Raw genomic sequence first — 25,001 nt, forward strand, 5'->3', positions numbered from 1 at the left:
TTCCTTTTTTCTCTGCACAATCGTGCAAAACAAAACAAAACAAAAAATACACTAATCCTGCATAAAAACCTGAAAAGAAATGTTTAACTTTATGCCTTTTTGTGAGCAGTTCATCTTATGCTCTCTTAATTATTTACAGTAACAGACAATTTAAGCAAGGATGCCCAAACATTTGCATGTCAATGTACATAAAAGAAACATTAACAGATTGGTTGAATTCAAAGTGAAGACCAACCTGCACTGTTGTCTGTTTTAATCAACATAACTATCTGAAGTGTGACAAAGGCCACACACTGCACAGAAAATTGACAGAAAAATCTGCCAGCATGCAATAGCCAAGTTGGAGACTTTAATCTATAAAATATTAAGCACCTGCAAATGCCATGCTGAAACAAAACATTCTTTTGGACTTTACCTCAGCAGATAACACTGATCAAGAGATTAAATATTACTTTGCGCATAAATATCTTCATAGTATCAAGGCCACTGTATAGTGAGAGCCTGTTTGGAACAAAGACACATTTTTCTTTCATTTACTCCTCCACTGCACACTTTAAAATTACAAATCAGACAATTCAGATGTGAGTAAATTGCACATTGCAGACTAAATTTAAAAGTATTTGCTTATATTTCGGTCACACCGTGTAAATATGACAATACTTTTTCTACGTGGTCACTCCATTTCTGGGCATCGTAATGTTTGGGACATAGCAATGGCAGGTACAGTATATGAAAGCAGTCATATTTAGTACTTTGTTGCATATCTTTTGCATGTAATGACTGGTTGATGTCTGTGATTCATAAACATCACCAAGTGCTGAATATCGTCTCTTGTGATGCTCTGCCAAGCTTCTAATGCAGCCATCTTCAGCTCCTGCTTGCTTCTGGGGTTTGTGCCCTTAAGTGTTGTCTTCAGCATACAGAAGGCATGCTCAACTGGATTTAAATTGGGTGACTGACTTGGCCTTTCAAGAATTTTCCATTTTTTAGCTTTGAAGTACAGTATTTTTAGGGTCATTATATTCTTGTAGGATGAAATGCCATCCAATGAGTTTGGAGGTATTTACTGGAGCTTGAGCAGATGTTTCTATAGTATTCAGAATTCATCATGCCACTGCCGTCAGCAGTTCCATCATCAATGAAGAGAAGTGTGCCAGTACCTATGGCACCATACTTTCCCAAGTCGTAACACCCTGACCACTATGTTTAACACATGAGCTGGTATGCTTTAGATCTAGGGAAGTTCCTTTTCATCTCCACACTTGTAGCAGGGCTACATAGTAATAGTGTTTTCAATGTATGTGCTGAGTGTGTTTTGTTTCCATCGTACTGTTTGCTGTTTATAATGTGTGCGTCAGTGAATGTTGTCCCCATAAATACAGAGGGGACGGATGAGGAAGAGAGATCGCAGCCCCAAGATGGAAAGCACCTGTTCACAATCAATTACATCCGGCTCTTTACTATTTAAACGATCAGAAGGGAAAAGAGAGGAGGAAGGAGAAAGACGGAGATTTCATTTTATTACAACGAACCACCATTACCTGCTATTTTTCATAACACGCTTTTGTATCCAGTTTGTTTTTCATTCCGCTGGATTTACTTCAGTTCAATCATTGCCAGAGACCCCGGGGTTGGACTTCATTATCCACCACAAGCCGAAGAAACACGGTGAGATTGTTCCATTTTTCTGGGAGATTCAAACACATCCATTCTTTGTTGACCAGTCATCCGTATTCAGGACAGTAATATACCCGGACTCAAGTTCATGATCAATGTCATTTCTGTATTCATCCATTGTTGTTATTTGTGTTGTGTTTGTTATATGTTACAGGGGCAAGGGAGGGTTTGTTATTGTATATATGGTGTTTTCACGTTGCTGCTTTGGTGGAGGGATATACATATATATATATTTTTTCTACGTGGGAAATGTGCAGTAGTGTTTTGTTATTGTGTTCCATTTAATATATTCACTTATTTGACATACCTGCTTTTGTGTTCTTGTGTTTAAACCATTGATTGAGGGGAAAATATTATTTGTTAGAGGTACGGCTTGGTATATGTAGATTCATCTCAGGAATTTATCCAGGCCACAGGTCTCGGTAGTGTAGCTCCTGGCTGGGTAAGGGGTCGGCCGTTACACACTTTGCTCATGCCATCACACTGACACAGGCTAACTTTTGTCTCATCTGTTCACAAGACCTTTTTCCAGAATTCTTGTGGCTCTTTTAAATACTAATCTGGCCATCTTGTTTTTGTGGCTAACTAGTGGTTTGCATCTTGCAGTGTGGCCCCTTTACTTCTGTTCATGAAAGTCTTCTGCAGATAATAGTCTCTGACACATACTCATCTGCCTCCTGAAGACTGTTTGTAATCTGCCAGACAGGAGTTTGGGGCTTTTACTTTACCATAGTGAGGATTCTTCTGTTATTGGCAGTGGCAGCATTGCTTGGCCTACTAGTCAATTTGCAATTGCCAACCACACCAGTGTGTTCTTTCTTCTTAAGAATACTCCAGACAGTTGATTCAGGTAATGCTATAGTTTTCATCAAGGTCTCCAATGGTTTTATTCTTGTTTTTCAGCTTCATAATGGGGAAATCATCTTGGGAAAGGTAATTCAGAGAGAGAACCCCTTTCCAGGTAGGTTGGGTGTGCAGTGGGTGACAAAAATTGGGTAAATACAATACACAAAACAAAACACAAATAATTCTCTTCACAGGTAGAAACAAGCCCAGGTATCATACGTCTGGACTAATGAAGCAATGAAACACACCTGAGTAATCACAAACACTTGTATAAGTGGGTTGAACATGTGTAAAAAGTGTTGTCATTTCTGTATGCTGTGACCGCAATGTATGTAAATATCCTTAAATGAATGTCTGCAATGTATACTTTACTTACATCTGAATTGTTTGATTTTAAACTGTAGAATGGAGGAATCAAGGAAAGTGTGTCTTTGTGTTAAAAGTTATAGAGGGCCACTGTATGTCTATGTGTAGTGCTTGTATTAGTACCAGCTTTTGTATGGATGGGTATGCTCTAATTCACTGGCAGTTCCTCCAACTGATTTATGGAGTATGCAGAACGGTTCTAACAGTTCACCTGTTTGTATTATACATTGAGATAATGATAAAATATTACATTATCATTTTTTTATATTTTAATAGTAGCTTCCTAAATACTGTATGTTCCAGCAGAACCATGCAGTAGTATTGGCCAGTGCTTACAAGAAGACATCAATCAGCCCTGATTACTGTGCATAATCAAAATTGCACCATGTATGTAACTTGTGTTTATGTAACCCACTGGAAAAAAATCACTTTTTACCATTTATGTGAACACCAAAAATATATTACAAAAAACATTTTGTAGTGAGTGTAGCAATGCAAAACCTTCATATTTACCTTAGCAAGCCTGGCACGTTTGATGAGATCATTCAGTTTACGGAGAGCGGCATTGCGAGGTAGTCCCTGGATGTCCTTGAAGAGATCTTGTTCTTCTGCTTCAAACAGCTTTCGGTTGTCTGGGATTAGCAGTGGGTGGGACCAGAAGGAGCCAATGTAGACACGCACCACCTCAGGTGTATTGATGATCTTTCCTAATGACCACATGAGTGCACCATACACTCGCATTAGCTGCTGTGTTTCAATCTGATCTGCCTTGTTTAGCACCACCCGGATTTTGTCCTCATGGTTTTTCAGGCCTTTAATCACCTCTGAAAATTCATCTGAAATATCCAGCTTGTGAGCGTCAAATAGCAGAATGATGCGATCCACTCGTTCTGCAAACCACTCCAGCACTGCTGCAAAGTCATAACCTGTAGTCAGAAAATAAGGAAAACTCAAATTATTTACACAGAAATATTATTTTGTTAAAGTCTTGGATATTTGAGTGGAGGAGATGCCCCATCCCAACATGTTTTATATTTGCAAAATGTGTGTTTTGCAGAAAATGAATAGGTTAACATGCCTTATATATTGTTAATGAAAAGTGAAATACACACAAGTGAGGAATGACTAAAAATAGAAATATACATATCTCTGCAGCCTGGAGGGTCTGGTTCTTGATTATTATGGCCAGATATTTTGGTGTCTGGCCAAAACAGTGTCTATGTATCAACATACTTCACACACTCACCTCCCAATCTCTGAATGTGTGGCTGTAATCCCTGCAAGTTCAGCTCAGAGAGAGTGAGTGAGAGAGATAAGAAAAAGAAAAGAAAAAAACAAAAACTCTTCTGAGAACAGTGATTCCGGAAAATTAATTAATGCTGCTTTATAAGTCCAAGATGGGCAATATTGCCATTTCCAGAAAATTTGAAGTCTGTCTTTTTAAAATGTAAAGAATTATTTGCAAATGAAGAACACTCAAGACAATTCACCCAAAAATCAGACTGTATAATTCTTCAAAAACAACACAGAACATCAGATAAACAGATCTCTGTCAACTTGGTAAATGCATTGGTTCATGACTCTCCCATAAGAACAAGACTGCACAACATGGCTTTCTTCGAGGGGTTTCAAGTGTTATTTCACTGTTGAGTCTCAAAATCCTGTCTCTTGACATTTTCAAGAAATAGTCAATGATTAAAAACTGAAGTATTCTGGAAAAAGAAAAAAAAAAAACCCAACAACTTTCAATTAAAAATATTCATAGAACTGGAGATGGGAATCCCTGAAGTAGATGAATAACTTTGGGAAGTTCAAAGTGATGATTACAAAAACATCTGTAAAGATTAAACAATAGGAAATCCCCAGTGGAGTAGCAAGGAAGTGGATAAAAAAGGCATACATGCATTTTAGATTTTTGAGATAAGGTACGCAAAATATCCAAAATGTATATTGTTTCTACCCATTAACAGGTAGAGAGGAAGTTTCATTTTCTTACTGGAAACAAGATAGGCACGCAAGCTTTAATGAGACAAACAACAAATGCAGAGAAAAAACAGTTGAAATGTCATCAAAAGTACAAAAGCTTACATTTTTCTTAATAAGGTCACCAAGCTTATATCAATAAAGAAATAAATCTGTCAAATAAAAATGAATAAAGACTCAAAACCTGTAATCGCTGGCCTGTAGCCTTGGATGTAAGTGATTTGACTGTTTGCTGAATGCTTCCTTTACAAAGTTTAGGTCACGCTAACCCAGTGCCAGTCTCACCAGGAAGCACTCCTATTCCTAAGCATTCCAACAAGTATTCATTAAATGGATCAAACAAAACCTGTCCCTTAGCAAAATGTCTTGTTAAACAAGAAGTAAAAATACAAGCAAATAATGCCAACAATTCAAAAGAACTGTTCTACATATTACAAAATGTTTTGAATGCGTGAAACTAACAAGGAAATTTAAAACTTCAGATTCAGTATCTTGTCTTCCAATTTTAAAGCCAGATCCATGTTAGATTAAAATTCCAATAATATTAACAAACTGACCTGTAAAAAACGCCCAACTACAACACAATGTCCATTGTCTGCTGTATACCACATGAGTCAAAGCACAGTTCTATCCAGACATAAATACATATATATTAAAAACAGACCAGGGTTCACGTCCATGAAGGTTAGGTGAATTGGTGATGCTACATTGGCCCTAGTATCGAGTGGTGCTCTGTACATGGATTGATCTGGTCTTGCTCCCAGTCCTTGCTGGGATAGGCTCCAGCTCCCCCACAGCCCTGTTCAGGATAAAGCTAGTTTAGAATAGGGATGGATATATAAATATGTAATACTTTTGGATATATAATTCTAACTGTACTGGAGTTTTTTCCCTGCGTTAAGAAAAAGGCGTTAAGTGTCAATCCCAAATGTAAAGATCCAATGCAGGCATGCACACTCACACTCAAATTTCTAATGATAATCAAAAGTAACAGTTCTAACTTTTGAGCTGGATGAAGGTGGGAAAAATAAATAAATAAATACAAATAAAAAGTAATTTTACAAGCATTTTTATTTTACTGCACATTTAATTTAGTGTACTGGAATTAGGCTGAGATTACAAGATCCATATGCAAACAGGGATGATATCATAAAAAGATATTTGGAAATTTATGTTAACAATGCATGGATAGATGAAAACATACAATAGAATATTCTACAAAGTAAGTGAGTAGAACAGCTGTAAATGCAGCATTGATACATGAGATATGTCAAGAGTCAAATTGTTTTTTTCTCCTTAAGCACAATCATTAAATCTTAATTTATCATCAACCTGTATTCTAAAACATCAACCAATTCTCCATTTATTTGATAAGGTGTGACTACTGTCTTTTCTTTATAAGTCAGTGGACCATCTCTTTCTCATTCTTTAATAGCAATACCACCACTAAATAATTTTGCTTAAGAAATAGTTATTTTGATTTACAACTGAGATAACCTAATGACATGTATTATTAAAATCAAAGAAAGAACAGTTGTAAAGGGATTATGTTTTAATTCATTTAGCAGCGCGGCTGAATGTGGCTACAAGTGCTTTATTTTTAATAAGTTAGGATGTTTTAATAGTCCACTTTTTTACATTTACTATTGTCCCCATCACAACCACAAAATGACACAGTGCTCCCTAATTCTGCTATTCCTTCCATTAACCTATTGTTGTATAAATGTAGCTGCAGCAAGACCCTTTGACATCCCTTGGGGAACAGAATACCATTACATTTATTTTTATTTTGACATCTGAATGTATTAGTATGGGAGTGTGACTCTTGGGGGCTTTCTAGTACAGTGGCCTTCTGTTTTAATCAACCTGATGTAAGGTATACTTAAAATACTTAATATTTGTAACTTTTAACTAACATTTATAACATAGTGGACTTTATCTTTATAGTACATGTGCCCAGTGCTGTAAATCAGCTGTATTAATTGCAACCAAACTACAAATAAATTTTGAATATCATTTTAAATGTAGCTATATTTTACAAGTGTGTGTGTGGAATGAATCAAACATCTCTGAATCTTTACCTGTATTATGATCATGGAAAGGAAACCTAGCATCTCTTCCAGTTTATGTATCTCATATTAGAACTGTTATGGTATTTTCCAGTATTTAATCTTAACAGCATGCTTCTTTTGAAAAATTCTGTTCTAATCATAACCTTTCACAAAGACACCTGTTTCATGATATGCAGGGCTGATTTTACTAGTGATAATGCTTCCAAATCACACTAGTGGTTGAGGAGCACATGTAGTGAATGTACAGGATGCAATTAAAAACGGGTATTATCGAAAATTTTAAATGTTCATCAGGTTTGTAGTACAGAAATATTCTCTATCACAGAAGCAATGCTTTGAACTTTAATTTGAGAATGTTTACTGCATTTTGCAGCAGTTGTCACTTTAACTGTGTCAAATCATCTTTGCTGATTTAAAATGACAGTGGACCCCCATAAATACTGTTCACATTAGATGGCTTAAAAACACAGATAGCATGTGTGACTTTTTTTGACTAAAAGATAAACCATATCAAAAAAAGCATGACATGCTTTGATGTAATGGTATAAAAACGGTAACTATAAAATAAAACAGAACAGCACACTCAATACACACGTGAGAAAAGGGTAATAAAACATGGCTGTAACTCTAGGACTCACTAGCTTTAAATACTCATTTCTGCACTTTTTTTCAGATCCTCAGAGTTCTTTGCCATGAGGTGCCATGTTGAACTTCCAGTGACCAGTATGAGAGAGTGTGAGAGCGATAACACCAAATTTAACACACCTGCTCCCCATTCACACCTGACATCTTGTAACACTAACAAGTCACATGACACCAGGGAGGGAAAATGGCTAATTGGGCACAATATGGACATTTTTCACTTAGGGTTGTGCTCACTTTTGTTGCCAGCAGTTTCGACATTAATGGCTGTGTGTTGTTATTTTTAGGGGACAACAAATTTACAGTGTTATACAAGCTGTACACTGACTACATTGTACCAAAGTGTCATATCTATAGTGTTGTCCCATGAAAAGATACAATAATATATTTACAAAAATGTGAGGGGTATACTCACTTTTGTGAGATACTGTAGGTGAACGGCTATGTGAAAGGCTATATGCAGTTTTGGTCATTTTAGTATGGGTATAGATACTTGATGTGACAGATGGAGATAATTTTTGTTTAAAATTGTTACTTTTAAATGAAAATGTAATCACGTGGACATAACCTCTCTCAATTTGTCACGCTGCCACCACTGACAACCAAACGCAACACAATCATGGCTCTATTACCTTCCCATTTACATCGGCTGACCAATCAGGCCGAGCCACACAGCACAAAGACATTACATTTAAGACATTAATATACTGACAAAACCACATTTCTTATTTGCTTTTGTGTGTATATATTTGCACATTTTGTGTTTTACTTTTAAGAAATTGCATTCAGAAATTTTCTACTAGTTTTTATGAGACTGGTGAACTTTTTTCTTTTTTTAAATTCATACTGAGGAAGAATGTCCACTCTTGAGGCAAGCCCAATTTTTGCATGCATTTTAAAATATTTGTTTGTGACAGGTCCACTTAAGCCACAAAAGATATAGACGTTTCCTCAGCCAACATTTTAATTAGCTTATAAATCTTGCTTTTAACTACATTCCTTGCTTGTTTAGTACTGTATTTCAGCACCAAGGCTGTGACTGATGTGAAACAAGCATTGTTCTTGCCCATCTCTACAACACCTGGTAATCACCTATTATTGCCTGAAATAATATTGCATACATTTGATTTATTGTAATACTGCAGCCAATATCGATCGTTTATATTCTAGCATTACATGACAAAATATTGGCACAAACTGCTCCATTACTACAGCACCACTCAGACTATAGCAAACAATACCAATGGAAAAACATTTCTGGTGAAGTTTACAGAAACTTTGAAACATCACTGGCAGCAGGAAGGTCAGTAACTCACTCTGGGAGTGACATAAGCAGTAGGTTACGTGTGTGGGTGTGTATATATATATATATATATATATATATATATATATATATATATATATATATATATATATATATATATTCACGGCATTCGAAGTCTGTGTCACAGTCTGATTGTATGGGTGGTTACCTACCAGGTAACGCTTGTGGTTGGCCAGCAATCTGCTAACATCCGCCACAGTGCCCTCCATACAATCAGATTGTGACACAGACTTCGAATGCCGTGAATGTAATTACCCCGATCTACATGCTGTCAAATAAACGAACCACACGCCGTGGCACAACGTTAGGGGCATCGCCTCTGACGCTGACGTCCGATTCCCGAGAGGGAGTGCAGTGGAGTGTGTACGCCTGATGAGCCCAGAATGAGGGCGAAACATGTGTCGTGTACTCTTTGCATTTATTTGACAGTAAACTATTTCAACCATATATATATATATATATATATATATATATATATATATATATATGTATGTATGGCCACACAAGTAAAAGAAAAAGAAATCATATAACAAACAAGTGACGCACAGGATAACAATGTGTTCCAAACATTTTCTATTAGGATTACCTTTAAGTTATATATGTATACACATACCCAAGATATGTACATTAGTGTGACACAGCAGTACAGTGATTAGTGGTGCTGCTTCACAGATCCAGGTTTCTGGGTTCATATCTCATGCTCAATCATTGTTTGTGTGTACTGCACATTCTCTTCTCTTCTCATTCACTCTCTGTAAGCTTTCCTATGTTTGCTTTGGTTTTCCTCCTGAATCCATAAAGATGCATAGTAATTAGCAATTTTTAACTGGTGTTATCTCCACGGTTGTTTCATATTTGTACCCAGGGCTTTCTATACATGCTCCAACCTCTTGCCACGACCCTGAATTAGACTAATTTATACAAGAGTAAGTCAATAATTGTCTGCACTTTTGTGATAATTTAGTTTGGGTTGGCTGTACAGCTTTCCCCAGACATGTCCCCAACAAATAAAGGCTCAAGCAGCTAACACTTTTCACCAAGACTCTAGACACAGGCCAAAGTTTCATTAAGTTTTAATGGGCTTGCAATCTATTATACCTGGTCACTTGCTTAAGCAAAGGAATTTAATTAAAAGATGAAAATATTTTTGTGATTAAAGATAGTGTTGGAAATCCATTTGCTGTTTAAGGTATATTTGTGTAATATATTACTTTAACATGCCGGTAAGTATAATTTGTGAAAAGTCCCAACAAATACATTTTTACTACCTCCACCGGTCTTTGGAATGCTATAACAAAACACGTTCCAATCTGAATTATGAGCAACATATCCTTTCAAAAACATACCTTCTGAAAGTCTTTTTTTAATCTCACAAGGTATACCAACTTTGTGTAAAGTGGTAGGATAGTGGCTGTTTAAATGATGTTAAAGCTGGATGAAGTGGATATGGTAAATAGATCCAATTGTCTTCTACAGACACAGCCATCATGCACACTTGTAACATAATTTGTACAAAATTTTACAGGCAAAGTTGAAAAATATGTCTTTAAATCTGGTGTGGTAGTGGCCATCCAAATGAGTTTAACATCGACTGCAATCCTACTAAAATTTCCAAGCACAATATCACAATGTCATAAAGAAAGGCTACCATCTGAACTACATCTAGTCAGTGGTAATCCTGTGACAGAAAACAGATTTGATGGTGGAGGGCAACTGAAGTTTACGCTACTTGTGCAGCTCAACAAATAAGCTGCAGTTATTCAACGATGATCCTAGTTCAAACAGCAGGGCTGAAAGAGGCACAAAACAAAACATAACTGGTTATCTAGTCATTGATGATAAGTTAGTGGTCTGCTGAATCCCAGCTTTTGCAGAATTATACTGAAGGGAATCAAGATAGGGCAAAAAGTTCCCAAGTCTGTTGATCCTAAGTATATTAAACACAGGGCACTCAGGGTGGTATAATTTTGATGGATGTGGTTTCATTGGTCACATTGGGCAAATGTTTAAAATGTTACAAGATATCAATATATCATTGTTTATCAGGTGCATCCCTGAATTGTAGCAGTTGCTCTGAGCTTTTTCAGCAAGATGATACTCTGTTAATCAGCATGTTAATCCTAGTTTGGTGGGCACCACAACCTCTACATCTTAAATCAGTTGAGTATCTATGGGGTAAAAGAACACCACCACCAGCTACCGTAACTCGACACTGACTAGTATCCTTGTATCTCACTTTTAATACCTTGTTGATCTTTGACTCCAGACTAACACAGGCCATGGAATAAGTCACTACTGTAGAGGTTTAAATAATAAAGTGTTCACTCGGTATACAATTTAACATTCCTATTACTCTAAATCAGGCAAAACATGTTTTAAATTGCCGTATTTAAATGAACTTACAGTACTCTAACTGTATGATGATGTATTATGTGAAAGATGCCATCCTTACGATCATCAGAACACTTCAGAACAAACTGAATCTTTTGTTTTGCTTATATCCTGTAGGTGCCAATTTGGCTCACCTTTATAAGTTTTATGCTTCATAAATTTGCTTGAGTTAATATATTTCACAGCTTTATGAGGGATCATTTCCTTCTCCCCACTCCTTCCCTGGAGGAACACATTCCAGGATACTAGTTACTGATCCCCATCTCCTCTGATACCATTTTTTCTATGTACAACAGTGCACAGCTGATAGCACCTTGAAGATACTTTCAGTCAACTTATCAATCATTTCCCTATACTGTATATCAATTGTTCAAACTATATTCCTCTATAGATTTACTTTAAGTCATTTTTGAGCAAATATAACGTAAAATGATTATTAAATAAAATCTAAAGTCTAAAAAAGGACCTATTGTATGATAATGGTCTTCTTTATTGAAAGGGAACACTATCTTTGAAGAGGATGGCTTTGAAATGATTTTGCTAACATCTTCTGTGGAAAGACTGTGAAACGGTAGTCTGAAGAGAAACTGACCAGTTTCAGTGTCAATAAAGTATTACATTTTTTTTGGAACATATGGCATCGTTCAGTGGTGGTTCTATTCATAAATCACATATATTAAGGGCCTCATACCTACAGTAAATCTCTAAATTCCCTTTGGAAACAGGCATCCACATAAAGGAAAAATAAACCAATAGGTTTCCCTTTGAGAGCTACTCACAAGCCAAAACACATACCAGGAACTAAACACAGGATGACTTGGGGACAGGTGCTGAGCAGTCATATCCTGTTCAGTAAAGTCGATTTCATATTACACAACTTCTAGACAGAGAGGATGGTGCTGCTCAAGGATTTCAGGTTATACTTTAGATAATTTTTCTGAATTTTCTGACAGTCAGTAATGTACTCCCTGATGGAGACAGTGCTCTTGGAACGGCTTCACAGATAATGGTGAGTTCAGACTTTTTTTTCTTCTTTTTCTCCCCATTTTGTTGTCTTATGTAAAACATGCAATATCAGACAGACAAGTCTCTTTTCTGTTTGTGAGATCTAAAACACCAGTCTTCATTATTCCTCGTTGCTTCATTATATGCATTCTCATACTTCGGGGTGAGCACTTGCTGGAAACTTCATACTACACAAGTGGTGGTCACAGGAACATGCAACAATGTCCTCAGACTCATTAAGATTATGTAAATGAAGTTGAGTGTGACTGCAAAAAGCAAGTAACTGGAAATGTTCTTACCCTAACATTCAATCTATCAGTCTGTGCATTATATTATAGCAAAATGACAGAAAATGTAATGTGTGTTTTTAATTAGAGTTTATGTTGTCTAACCATGGCCAAAGAAAATGCACCAGGGCTTCATTCCACATGCTAACATACATGGTAAATGGAGGCTGGGAATGAGTAAATTGATTTTAGAAGTCTAGCATTAGCTCTGATTAAAAAAAATGAAGGTGTTTAGTTCAATAGCTGTAACTAATTGAGCTTTTCAAGCTAGCCAAAAAAAAAAAACTGCATCTCTACTTGCATTCTGGTTGGCTGTGATTGCCCTTAATTTTATGTGTTAACTTAACATATGACTTATCTGACGTTATCAAACATTAGTGAACCAAACAACACTGGGTACTGAATTGGCACTTCAGAATGTCAGATTTACTAACCTTTATGGGAAGTGTTTTAAAAAACTCACTGCTCTCACAGAATGAAGAAAAAATGAAAATGAAATCAGGCATGACTAACACAAAGGAATTTTGTAAATTAAGCTTTGGCATTAGGTACCTAACGAGGCTTTCTTGTTAAAATTCTTTATACATATTACACACAAGTCCACACACAACCCCATATTATTATGTTTATTATATCTAATATATATTTTGTGTGTGTGTACTGTATATACAAGTAATAAATAGACAAATTGCATTTTTGAGATAAAGATCACAATTTTAATGAAGAAACTATGTTTATTATATCTAATGTATATACAGTACACACACATATTAGATATAATAAACAGTTTCTTCATTAAAATTGTGATCTTTATCTCAAAAATGCAATTTGTCTATTTATTTATTACTTGTATATACAGTACACACACATAAAATATATAAGTAATAAATAAATAGACAAATTGCATTTTTGAGATAAAGATCACAGTTTTAATGAAGAAACTGCACGCAGTGTTTTTCTGCCGCTTTGTCTAGGACAAAAGGAGCCATTATACAGTCAGCATTTTAAATCTATAAGCTGGCCTTCATGCTGTTAAATAAAACCACATGACTGGAAAACGCCTTTCCTTTGAGGCCAGGAATGAAAAGAAACAAAGAAAATAAAGAAAATTTATACTTCACTTACATCAGCTCAGACTTCAGTACTAAATTCTGAGCTAACACTGCATGAGCATCCAAGTGCCAAGCATGCAATATATACAATACCCTCCCATCTATTTTCCAAACCTGCTAAATGCTGAGTAATGTTGTGGAAGAAACAATCCCTGGACAGAGTGTCAGGCCATCACAGGGTGAAGACATACATGTGTACTCAAACACAATAGGGCTCATTTAGCATTGATAATCCACCTAAATCTGCATGTCTTTCATCTGGGGAAGGAAAACAGAGCACCTGAAAAAATTAATGTAGACACAGAGAAAACATACAGATTCCACGCAGAGGGGACCCGGGATGTCAACACCACCCTGCAACCAAATTTCCAAAATTGTGGTGCTCAGCCATCATATTTTTCTGGTACCAGGAATGTTCCTTCATGTTGTTTTTATGCAAAGGTATCTGTGTGGGTTTGTCTTCCAAACGATATCTGTAAGTAAGTGGGAATGTGCGTTAGGCCCAGTGCCGGTAGGATAAGCACCGTCTCTCTCTGACCCTGAACTGGATAGTGGTTTATAGAAATTGAGTGGATGTAACTTTTAAATCACCATTTGCAAAAGACACCTTTGTTTAATAAGCAGAATTCCTTCTTATTTTTAGATTTTTCATTGTTGGATACATAATAAAAAATACATTACATACACTTGCTAATGGACGCATTCCTTGCTAGGCTTCAATCCATATCATCCATATAGTTGTATAATCAGTCCAAAGTATACCAAGTGAAAAATGTATTATTGAAGATAATGCAAGTCTTCCTCCTAAGAGATTTTGTACTTTGCATTTAGCTTCTGGATGGTCTTAAAAAAACAGTTCACTAAAAATTTAAAATTTAAAATTTTACTTTGAGAAATGTTTATAGGTGAGAAAAATCCAGAAACCTACAAAACACAGTGTTACCTTATAAATAATTGTATCTTACACTTGCATTAACAGGCAGTATGGAGAAGTATGTTTACAATCACATTTGGGAGAATGTATATTCATGATCATCTCAGGAAAGCAAATGGTTTTCTATACATATAATTCTTCTAATGGATTTCTTTTTTCTGCAAGAATGTTTTGGTTCTTGACCCAGGAATATTTGAACACCACCAGAACTCAGAAGGCAAATCATTACATTCTACTTTGTACTACTTCATTCCATATCCCAAACAAAATGTGCATTCTATAGCAACATGGGTGAACGCTGTGAAATTTGTTTTCTGATTTAAGCTATGCTGTCGCAAGAAACAACGCTGTAACAACACGAGAGTTTGCAGGAACAAAACGTCAATAAATTGCATCTACAGTATGAGGAAAATATTTGATCTCCTTATTTAGTAATCTCTCTTTTAATTTTTAGTTTCACTGCTCAAATGTAAAGTGATACCAACAAAGTTCAAGCTGTCCAAGGTTCAAAAACACTAACTAGAAAGAAAGAAAAAACACACAACTAACATTGCCATTTTACATTTGCAAAACTGTGTGGGTTAATGCTGCTAAATCATCAGGCTCTGGAGGTACTTCATGAAGAATTTACTCTATTCTATGTAGACCAAAAAAGATGTTTTTTATTTTGTACAAAAATAAAGAAAAAAAAATAATGGCTAAAAAAACACCAATATGACTTGCTCAAAGTAGTAAACATATGTAACATTTAAAATCTGAGTAAAACATATTAAACCAGCTACAGAAAGCCATACTCCTTTACAGTATTTCAAGAAGAAACATACAGGTTAGACTGGTGTGACTAGATTTTAATTTATCAGGAACTTTTGGAACTGGCATTAAGTTTCCATCTGTTATTCATTTATAGACAGTGAACTTCTCAGACAGTTGTGCAGTGAGGAACAGAAAGAGAAACCTGATCCAAAAGGAGGAGTAATAATCCTTGGGTTATCTAAAAGAGAACGCTGAAACTGAGTCATTCTTGTGTGTGAGAACTACCAACAAAACACAAAAGTTAAAAAGGAGAAATTCTTATATATTGTATTCTCATACAAAGTGTTATATTCATTTTAATTTTTGTACAGTTGGTGTACAGGCGGATTAAGTGGCTTGCTCAGCATCACAGTGAGGCAGAATTAAGAATTGAAGGGCAAGCTTGTGCTTTTAAGTCCAATGCCTCTGAAACATCATAATAGCCCCCTGAAATCTATTATTCAATACATTTACCAAACAACTTCTTATACCATCACATCACCCCCAAACATTCACAGGCTGTCACTTACAAAAAGCAACTAATAACTGTCAGGATCACTGTTCAATTTTGTTGTTGCTTTTATTTATCCCTGCTCTCTTGCCTTTGTCTTGCCTCTTTGTCCTCAATATATCATCCATCATTTAGGGCTCTTGGGTGCTGCATTCAGTCAGTCAGGAATTACTGGAGAGCCTTATACCTGTTGCATGGCTGGACTCGGGTCCTAATTTGGGATCGTGAGGTGGTTTGTCGTGTGGTGGGGTGCAGCAACACGCTGTATCAGTGCATGCTCCCAATGTCTTATTTAAGATGCCTGCTACTGCCACCATTCGGCCATGGTATCAGCTCTTCAGCCAATTGTTTTTTGGCTCTCCATTTTATTCTGTTCTGCTTTGTTTGTGAGTTCAGAATGGTCAAAGACCAGCAGAATTTAAAAGATTTCTTCTGAGTTTTCAATTAATTTCTATGTTGCAGATTGTAGATCACAGACTTTTGTTTTAGTATTTATTCCCATTACTGATTTTGTTAATTTATTTTGGTACTTTGATTCATCTGTTACTTTTGAGACAATTTTCCCATTTTAAATTCTGATTATACTTATGTAAATGTGTGAATAATAACTGAATTAAATCTACTTTCATGTTGAACACGGCAATCTATGGTGACTTCGGCAATCCCTGTTTTGGGATGATCACAATACAATTATTTTAAAAGAACATCATAGCATTTAATCAAAGCCTATTTTTGCTTTGCATCTAAAAAGGAACGCTTAGTTTAACTGACTGGTTGGCTGCATTCTTTCTCTTAACTAGAACCATGACCAGATTATCTAAGGAAATTAATGTCTCATTTAAAGATACCTGTTAATACTTTTAAGTCAAATCTTTACTGTATGTCAAGAATTTGCTACTTTGTAAAACAATAAAGTGGTTTCACTTAAGCCCACGTCATATTACACAATTTTTTTCTTGCAATTTTTTTGTAGTTAGAACTTAATTTACATAACCGTAGCAAGTCAGGCACAGATGTGGTGTGCAAACTGACCTCCTGTCACACAGTGTGACAAACCCAGGAACTCAAAAAATCCGTGACTTGCCCAACAAAAATCAAACCTGTTGTCTTAAGTTGTTAGGGTAGGCTCTTTGTTCATAAAAGCGGACAACCAATGAGCATACACTGTGAAGAAGGGATACGTGTGATTCTGTGCTGAAGAGCTGTTACATGGTCTAATAATTTTAACATCCTCAGCGATATCTGAGTTTGACATACAGTACCCTTAGACTAGAAGTTGTGTAACGCATCAAAATAATAAAGAATGATTAACCATATTAGAATTCTCAATCATTTTTTCTTATTCAAACTATGTATTTTGTATCGAATAAACTTGTAATTTATAATTTGTAATATAATTTTTAATAAATGTATTAATTTTAATTTGACAAAACATTCTTTTCACATATGATCCTATGTATTTTAAAATATTGAATGACCAATAATAGAAGATCCAGTTATACTGGGCTTCAAAAGTATATACATTTGAAGCCCACTGTAACCGGACTAATTTTGATACTATATATAACAAAATTGGTAGAATTATGTTGGCACACAGAACATCATAGGTTTGGCATGACACCACTGAAAGGTTTCCGACCCCTGAAGTGAGGTAAAAAAAACCCCAAAAGAAGAATAAGTACAAAAAAAAAAAATAAAAAAAACAAAAAAAAACAGGTTACCTGAAAATGTATTAGTTTTAGCAAAAATGTCATTTCTCATTTCCCTGGAAGAAAAATATTGCTTTGAGTTAGTCCATATTTGGAAATTTAATCAAATGACTTCTTTGGAGCAATGCAGTATTTCAATTAGAGACATGCTACACCACTGTTCCCATCAGCTTCTGTTTGACACACCAGAAAGAGTACTAGAGTTTAAGGAAAATATCTTTTGTTAGCTAGCTTTAAATCCAAAGTAGAATTTAGGACCAAAAGCCCTGTGTGCTACATCACCCTTAAACCTAAGAACTCAAGAGCTGTAAACCTGTGTGTTAAAATAACTCATTTTTGATGAGCAATCAAGTGATCAAAGACAAAATTCAGAGAGCATGAGGTTAAGTCAGAATGATATAAACATAGAAACAGTGCTACATTTCTGCATGCAAATTCTCCGTTAAAGGTCTGTAAAGAATTTACATGTAAACTCTCTAGAACACAGACTAGTTGTTAGAAGGCAGCCTGCCATTCAGTACGATTGGTAATCCTAGGTACTTATCCAAGATTAAGACTAATTACTTAATTGTTGGGAAATTAATCTTATTAAAGGGTCAAAGAGGCCCACTTCAACTAGGTGGATGAAAAGATTTCCACTAATAAAGTAAATTTTATAGGATACATGCAACTGTTAAGGGATTCACGTGTTTGTTTAGTTTAAAAGGGCATAAACAACTTTGACAGTAAAAGCACATCTGTTAAAGCACTGGCACTGCAAAGTCTAAAATTAACCGTTTCAGTATTTTGGAACACACAATTGACTTTTTCCTCTGCTTTTGCTTAAAATTAATTGTTAGCTGATAAATAGGAGATTATGGTATAAATTTTTCACTTATTTAAGAAATGTTTTTACTCTAAATATTTTACAAAATGATGGAATATGCATTATATATACACAAGCAGTAATACGAATGTTTTTAGCCTCACCTATTAAATACAAAAAAACTAATTTTATTTATCAACATGTATTAACTGAACAGTTAAATTCTGCATTATTATTTTGTGTACTGTTGGAAGAAATTCTTCTTCTTTGTATTGATTTTCTGTGTTTACACAATAACATTGGTTGCCAAAAGTTGTGTCTTTATTTATTGAATCTCTAACAATGTCTTATGTTTTTGTACTTTCCTGCTGCAAACCAATTTCACTCTGGGATAATAAAGCCTACTTAAACCTAATGCACTTATTGTAACAACATCTACATTATCTATTGAAGACAGATACCAGAATAATAATTAAATATTTTTATATCTATTGCCTTATGTGCACCATCAGTGTTTGTCCTAAAACTTTCTTTATTATCCTTGTGGGTCTCATCCTGTCCTGGCTGGTCCTTCCTGTCTCGATTGTGTTCCCATAAAGTCTGCTACTCAGACTCCTATCATTTCGAGGACATTGCTTGGCTGCTGTCCACTTTTCGACTACCAGCAATGGTAGATGGGCATCCATTACACAGTGTGAAAACATCATTCGTATTCTTGCAAAAATTTCCTGTTTGAAGGGGTCTCTCAGCATTTCTCCATTGCCTTTCCTCAGCATCACTGTGTGTGTCAACCTGCCTTGCCCGATTTTTCATGACTCCATGGCATTTGACTGATTTATCACAGAGAAACTGACCTATTAGATCAAATCCATTATTTTCTAGTGGGCAGGTTGCAACCTTTTAACATTCAGTGTCTACTCTGCTCATTGATAGGATACAATTAAGGGAGCAAATTACAGAGAAAAAAGCAAATAAACAGGAAATGAACAAGAGAGAGTTAAGTAGTTAAAACCTTTAGCAAAGACACATGTAATTCTAAATGTCTTATACATGTAAAAATTCACTCTGTTTTTATGCAGATAAGATATGATAAACAAAGTAACTGAGATCAAATAGAGGGTAAAATGACTCACTGATTATGAAACTGTTTAGAATAAAAACTTGACACCGCATATTGGTCTCCAGGACTGATTTACAGAATCACTGGCATAGCATATTCAACAAACGTAGTCCTTGAGGTTGGGAAACTAATGATAGTCAAATGGGATTAGTTTTGGAGAAGAGGACCGGTGGAGCATCTTTTTGAAATAATGGTTTCAAAATGGTTTCCTTTACAGTCCAAGTATAGGCGTTGTCATGATTCAAAAGGGGGTTGGTGAAATGCTTTCCTTACCACAACTACCTGTTAATGCAGATCAGTGTAATATTGACTGTGGGTGTTTTGAAGCATATAATGTAGACTACAATCTCAAAACTAAAATCTTGTATATGGGCTTGCTGGAACTAACTTAAAACTTGTATTTCTTTGGGGTTAGAAAAATGCCATGCTTCAACTATTGTTTGGACGCTGGGTCATAGTGATTTATCGTGCTCTGCTCTTGATCAGTGAGGTGACCAAGAACCCACACAGCACTAGGGCTGCAACTAATGATTATTTTGGTAGTCGACTAATCGTTCAATTTTTCTTTCAATTAGTCATGATTATTTTGTGCCAGAGTATTTTGAAGCCTGTGACCTGTGGTTGCACATCCTGTTCTGGGCTCCAGTGCATGTTTTACCTCATCTGCTCACGTCTGTCCACCTGTGAAAGTCACCCTGATGTCTCTGCATTAACACGATTAAAATTAATAATAATCAAATTAAAATAACAACCAGTGAAACATAAGAATTTGAAAATAATCAGATGTTTTATATTAGTGTGACCATCACAATAAAAAAGAAGTACATTAAACAATACAAACTAAAGTGCACGTAGTCTTTAAACAAAAAAAGTGCATTTAACTTAACCAAAAAATACATTGTTAAAACAAACATTTTTCATATTTAGTAATAAATGACAAAATGTAGACATAAACCATATAATGTGTAAAGCCTGAAGTGCAAAGATCAAATAAACACTTTCACAAAAGGTTCAAGGATGATACAATAGCTTCAGTGCCGCAGCAGTAGGAATTGCTGACTTATAATCAAGAGTCCCCGGTTCGATCCTGACTGCCTCGTATATTTACCGTTTTGAGTAGTGAGTTGCTCTTATTGTTAATATTATACAATAAACATACATTTGATTTGCGTCTGTAACAAACAGTGTACATTTACAGTACTTGTAAAAGTTACCGTTTTTTTCCCCCACTTTTATTCTCTCAGTCATGATCATGATACATACTACCGCCCCCCCAGGGATCTAATGCTGTTACTTTTTATCTGAAACTGGGAATAACTGTAGGTGTGAGTGGTGTTTTGAGACAATTGAACTGGAAATTCTCTTATCTGGATGGATAAAAGCTGACGCACAAACGCTGGTGAATCTGCCTTATTCGTATCTCACTGTCACTTGATTTTTTTTATTCAATTTTATTGAGTGTTCCTGTTTACACTGAATTAGTATGCGCCTTATGGCCTGTGATGTCAAAGCCACACAGAGACATACAGTACTGTGCAAAAGTTTTAGGCAGGTGTGAAAAAAATGCTGTAAACAAAGAATGCTGTCAAAAATGGAAGTGTTAATCATTTATTTTCATCAATCAACAAAATGCAGTGAATGAACAAGAGAGAAATCTAAATAAATATTTGGTGTGATAACCCTTTCAATGCCTTCAAAACAGCATCCATTCTTCTAGGTACACTTCCACACAGTTTTTGAAGGAACTCGGCTGGTAGGTTGTTCCAAACATCTTGGAGAACTAACCACAGATCTTCTGTGGATGTAGGCTTCCTCACATCCTTCTGTCTCTTCATGTAATCCCAGACACACTCGATGTTGTTGAGATCAGGGCTCTATGGGGGCCATACCATCACTTCCAGGACTTCTTGTTGTTCTTTACGCTGAAGATAGTTCTTAATGACTTTGGCTGTATGCTTGGGGTTGTTGTCCTGCTGCAGAATAAATTTGGGGCCAATCATACGCCTCCCTGATGGTATTGCATGATGGATAAGTATCTGCCTGTATTTCTCAGCATTGAGAACACCATTAATCCTGACCAAATCTCCAACTCCATTTGCAGAAATGCAGCCCCAAACGTTCAAGGAACCTCCACCATGCTTCACTGTTGCCTGCAGACACTCATGATTGTACCGCTCTCCAGCCCTTCGATGAACAAACTGCCTTCTGCTACAGCCAAATATTTCAAATTTTGACTCCTCAGTCCAGAGCACCTGCTGCCATTTTTCTGCACCCCAGTTCCTATGTTTTCGTGCATACTTGAGTTGCTTGGCCTTGTTTCCACGTCGGAGGTATGGCTTTTTGGCTGCAACTCTTTCATGAAGACCACTTCTGGCCAGACTTCTCCGGACAGTAGATGGGTGTACCTGGGTCCCACTGGTTTCTGCCAGTTCTGAGCTGATGGCACTGCTGGACATCTTCCGATTTTGAAGGGTAATAAGCTTGATGTGTCTTTCATCTGCTGCACTAAGTGTCCTTGGCCGACCACTGCGTCTACGATCCTCAACGTTGCCCGTTTCTTTGTGCTTCTTCAAAAGAGCTTGAACAGCACATCTTGAAACCCCAGTCTGCTTTGAAATCTTTGTCTGGGAGAGACCTTGCTGATGCATTAGAACTACCTTGTGTCTTGTTGCTGTGCTCAATCTTGCCATGACATGAAACTGTCTTCCACAACCTCACCTTTTTCGCAGAGTTATCTGTTCCTCACCCAGTTTTAAGCCTCCTACACAGCTGTTTCTGTTTCAGTTAATGACTGTGTTTCAACCTACGTGTGACATTGATGATCATTAGCACCTGTTTGGTATAACTGGTTGATCATACACCTGACTATAATCCTACAAAATCCCTGACTTTGTGCAAGTGTACCTATAAGAATTGATGCTGGTTTGAAGGCAAAAGGTAGTAACACCAAATATTGATTTGATTTAGATTTTTCTTTTGTTCACTCACTTTGCATTTTGTAAATTGATAACAATAAACAATCATTATATTTCTGAAAGCATTCTTTGTTTACAGCATTTTTTTCACACCTGCCTAAAACTTTTGCACAGTACTGTAGGTATACAGTATATGATATTTGGAATTATTCATTTTATTACCTTATAGAACATTTCAGAAAACATTGTAGCACGAATGCAACATTATTCATATTATTCATATTCATTCGCGTACCTTCCTGCAGTTGTAATCAATGACCGTGTTTTTTTTTTTCCCCCCAGCCTTGCCCAGTCTGCACAGGACTCCAGGACATGCAGAGGAAAGAATGTTCCTCTGCAAGGTGAGCCATGAACGCTCTTCTTTTCTCAGTGGACCCCGTACATGCCTTGCACAGTACATGTGCTTTGATCACCGCCAGGTCAAGCTTGTTACAGCACAAGAAACTGGCCACCTGCGTGCTCCTGCTAGTTCTGAATAAGCTCACGCCTCGGGGGAAAATACATGTGACATTTTGAAGAAATCACTGTATGACCTGAATAATACCAATCAGAAAACATCATCGCACTAATGCAATATTATTTGAAAACGAATAGATCGGGTGTAAATTTGTTACTTGTAAAAGTTAGCTTTTTTCACTTTTATTTTCTCAGTCTTGTTCAAGCTCTCCCTCCCCTCCTGATCTGACCGTAACTAACTAACTAACTAACTAACAGCGTCAGCATAAATTCTCAAGAGACGGCGGCATCACAGCTCCAGGATGCTTGCATTTCAGATGCTCATGCATCGCGGTGGTGCTGCCATGAAAAGAAAGCTCCGCTTTGCATAATCTGCATTCAACTTTTTTCTCTTTTTCGGTGAAGTGCTCTCACACTTTAGAAAGTTTCTGTCTCAGTTTTTTTCCATCTCCTTCCCCCTCCTCTATCCGACTCGCCATTGCAACCACGTTTATTTTCCTCTGTATTCTTCTTCTCCTCAGACGTTCTTTCTTCATTGGTAGGACTGTGTGCAGTCTTGACAAACAATAACAAATGATACTGCCCCCAGACGTTCATGTAGTGCATTGCAGTTACAAAAAACAATGTGGTTCTTTGTGACTGGACACGTTGACAATAAAAAATCCACATCGGCAATTTTTTTAAGTTGACGTCGTCGATTACGTTGACTAATCGTTGCAGCCCTACACAACACAGCTTCAAAAGTCCTTTGTCGAGAAGGGAGAACCTTTTGGAAGGATGACCATCTCTGCAACTCTTCATCAAGTAAAAGTATATGGCAACCTGCTTGAGTTCTCCAAATGTTATTTAAAGGACTCAGAGTATAATGAAAGAGATTATCCTTTTCTTTTTTGATTTAATATACTTTATTAATCTCAGAGGGGTAATTGTTGTTTTGAACAACCTTTGGGGGGCAGAACACAAGGCCAGCCATTGTACAGCACCCCTGGAGCAATTTTCAGGTTAAGGGCTTTGCTCAATGTCTGAACAGAGCAGTGATCCCTTCTGGCAGTAATGCAGATCCTTGACCACTGAGTCATCACTCCGCTCCAGTCTAGCTTCATTAGTTCAAGATTTGAGTAAATAAATTGTATATAAACCAGGTAACTTCAAACACAAAAGAAGCTATCTGTGGATGTGTTGTTATATGATAAGTCCTGCATCTTCTCTCTTTGATTTAATCCTCCTATATTTATACATCCATCATTTGGTCATCCACTGTTCTGATAACAAGGCTTAAAATGGAGTAGGTTTCTTGGATTGCAACACAAAGGTCCTTCCATTAAACAGTGAGGAAAATCTGCCTTTTTTTCTTTTTTTAAATTAAATCTGCAAATGCTCTTAGCATCATGCAATACAAAATATGTAAGAAATATTATGATTATAACAATTTGGTTTGTAAAAAATAAGTAAAACATGTAATTACTATACTCAGTGCAAAAGGAATTAGGATGTTTTTAGTCCTAAGTGAAAATGTTAATGGACCCAAATTAAGATATATTTCCACCTGTAATGCATCAGATGGTGTGTTGACCGTAGAGACATGACTGGTACACACATCACAGAGGTTCAAGAAGGGCCAACTCCTGATTGTCCAGTAAACCAAAAACTGGGTGTTGAATATAAAGTGGGTAGCAAGTGAGAGGACAGTAATATGTAAAGAGTGGTGCAACCTGAGATTATAAAAGAAGGTTGCAACTCAAAACTAGCTGTTGTATTCTGGATGCGCTAGAAGTGCCTTGCAGTAAAAAGGGGGGACTACTGAATGGAGTGAAATGTAGCAAGTTAAGTAGAAGATGATCACTGATTAAATGCAATTTATTTGTGTATAGCCCAAAATCACACATTAAAGGGTATGTGGTTAGCTACAGACATATCTTTCTTATATTATACAGGAAAACTCTGCACAAATTGGTTACTAATGCTATGTTGTGAGGGTAGATGTCATTGTAACT

General features: G+C 36.3%; 1 protein-coding gene across 1 annotated transcript in view; it reads right to left on the minus strand.

The window, feature by feature from the left end:
* The window catches only part of LOC114657979 (EH domain-containing protein 1), a 92,632-nt gene that overhangs the window by 18,094 nt on the left and 49,537 nt on the right, over positions 1–25,001 (minus strand). Inside the window, exon 3 of the mRNA XM_028809985.2 lies at positions 3,403–3,815. Coding sequence (XP_028665818.1) covers positions 3,403–3,815 — 413 coding nt within the window. The remainder of the gene's footprint in view (positions 1–3,402; positions 3,816–25,001) is intronic.

Source organism: Erpetoichthys calabaricus, chromosome 1 (assembly GCF_900747795.2).
Source record: "Erpetoichthys calabaricus chromosome 1, fErpCal1.3, whole genome shotgun sequence".
Classification (NCBI taxonomy): Eukaryota; Metazoa; Chordata; class Cladistia; order Polypteriformes; family Polypteridae; genus Erpetoichthys; species Erpetoichthys calabaricus.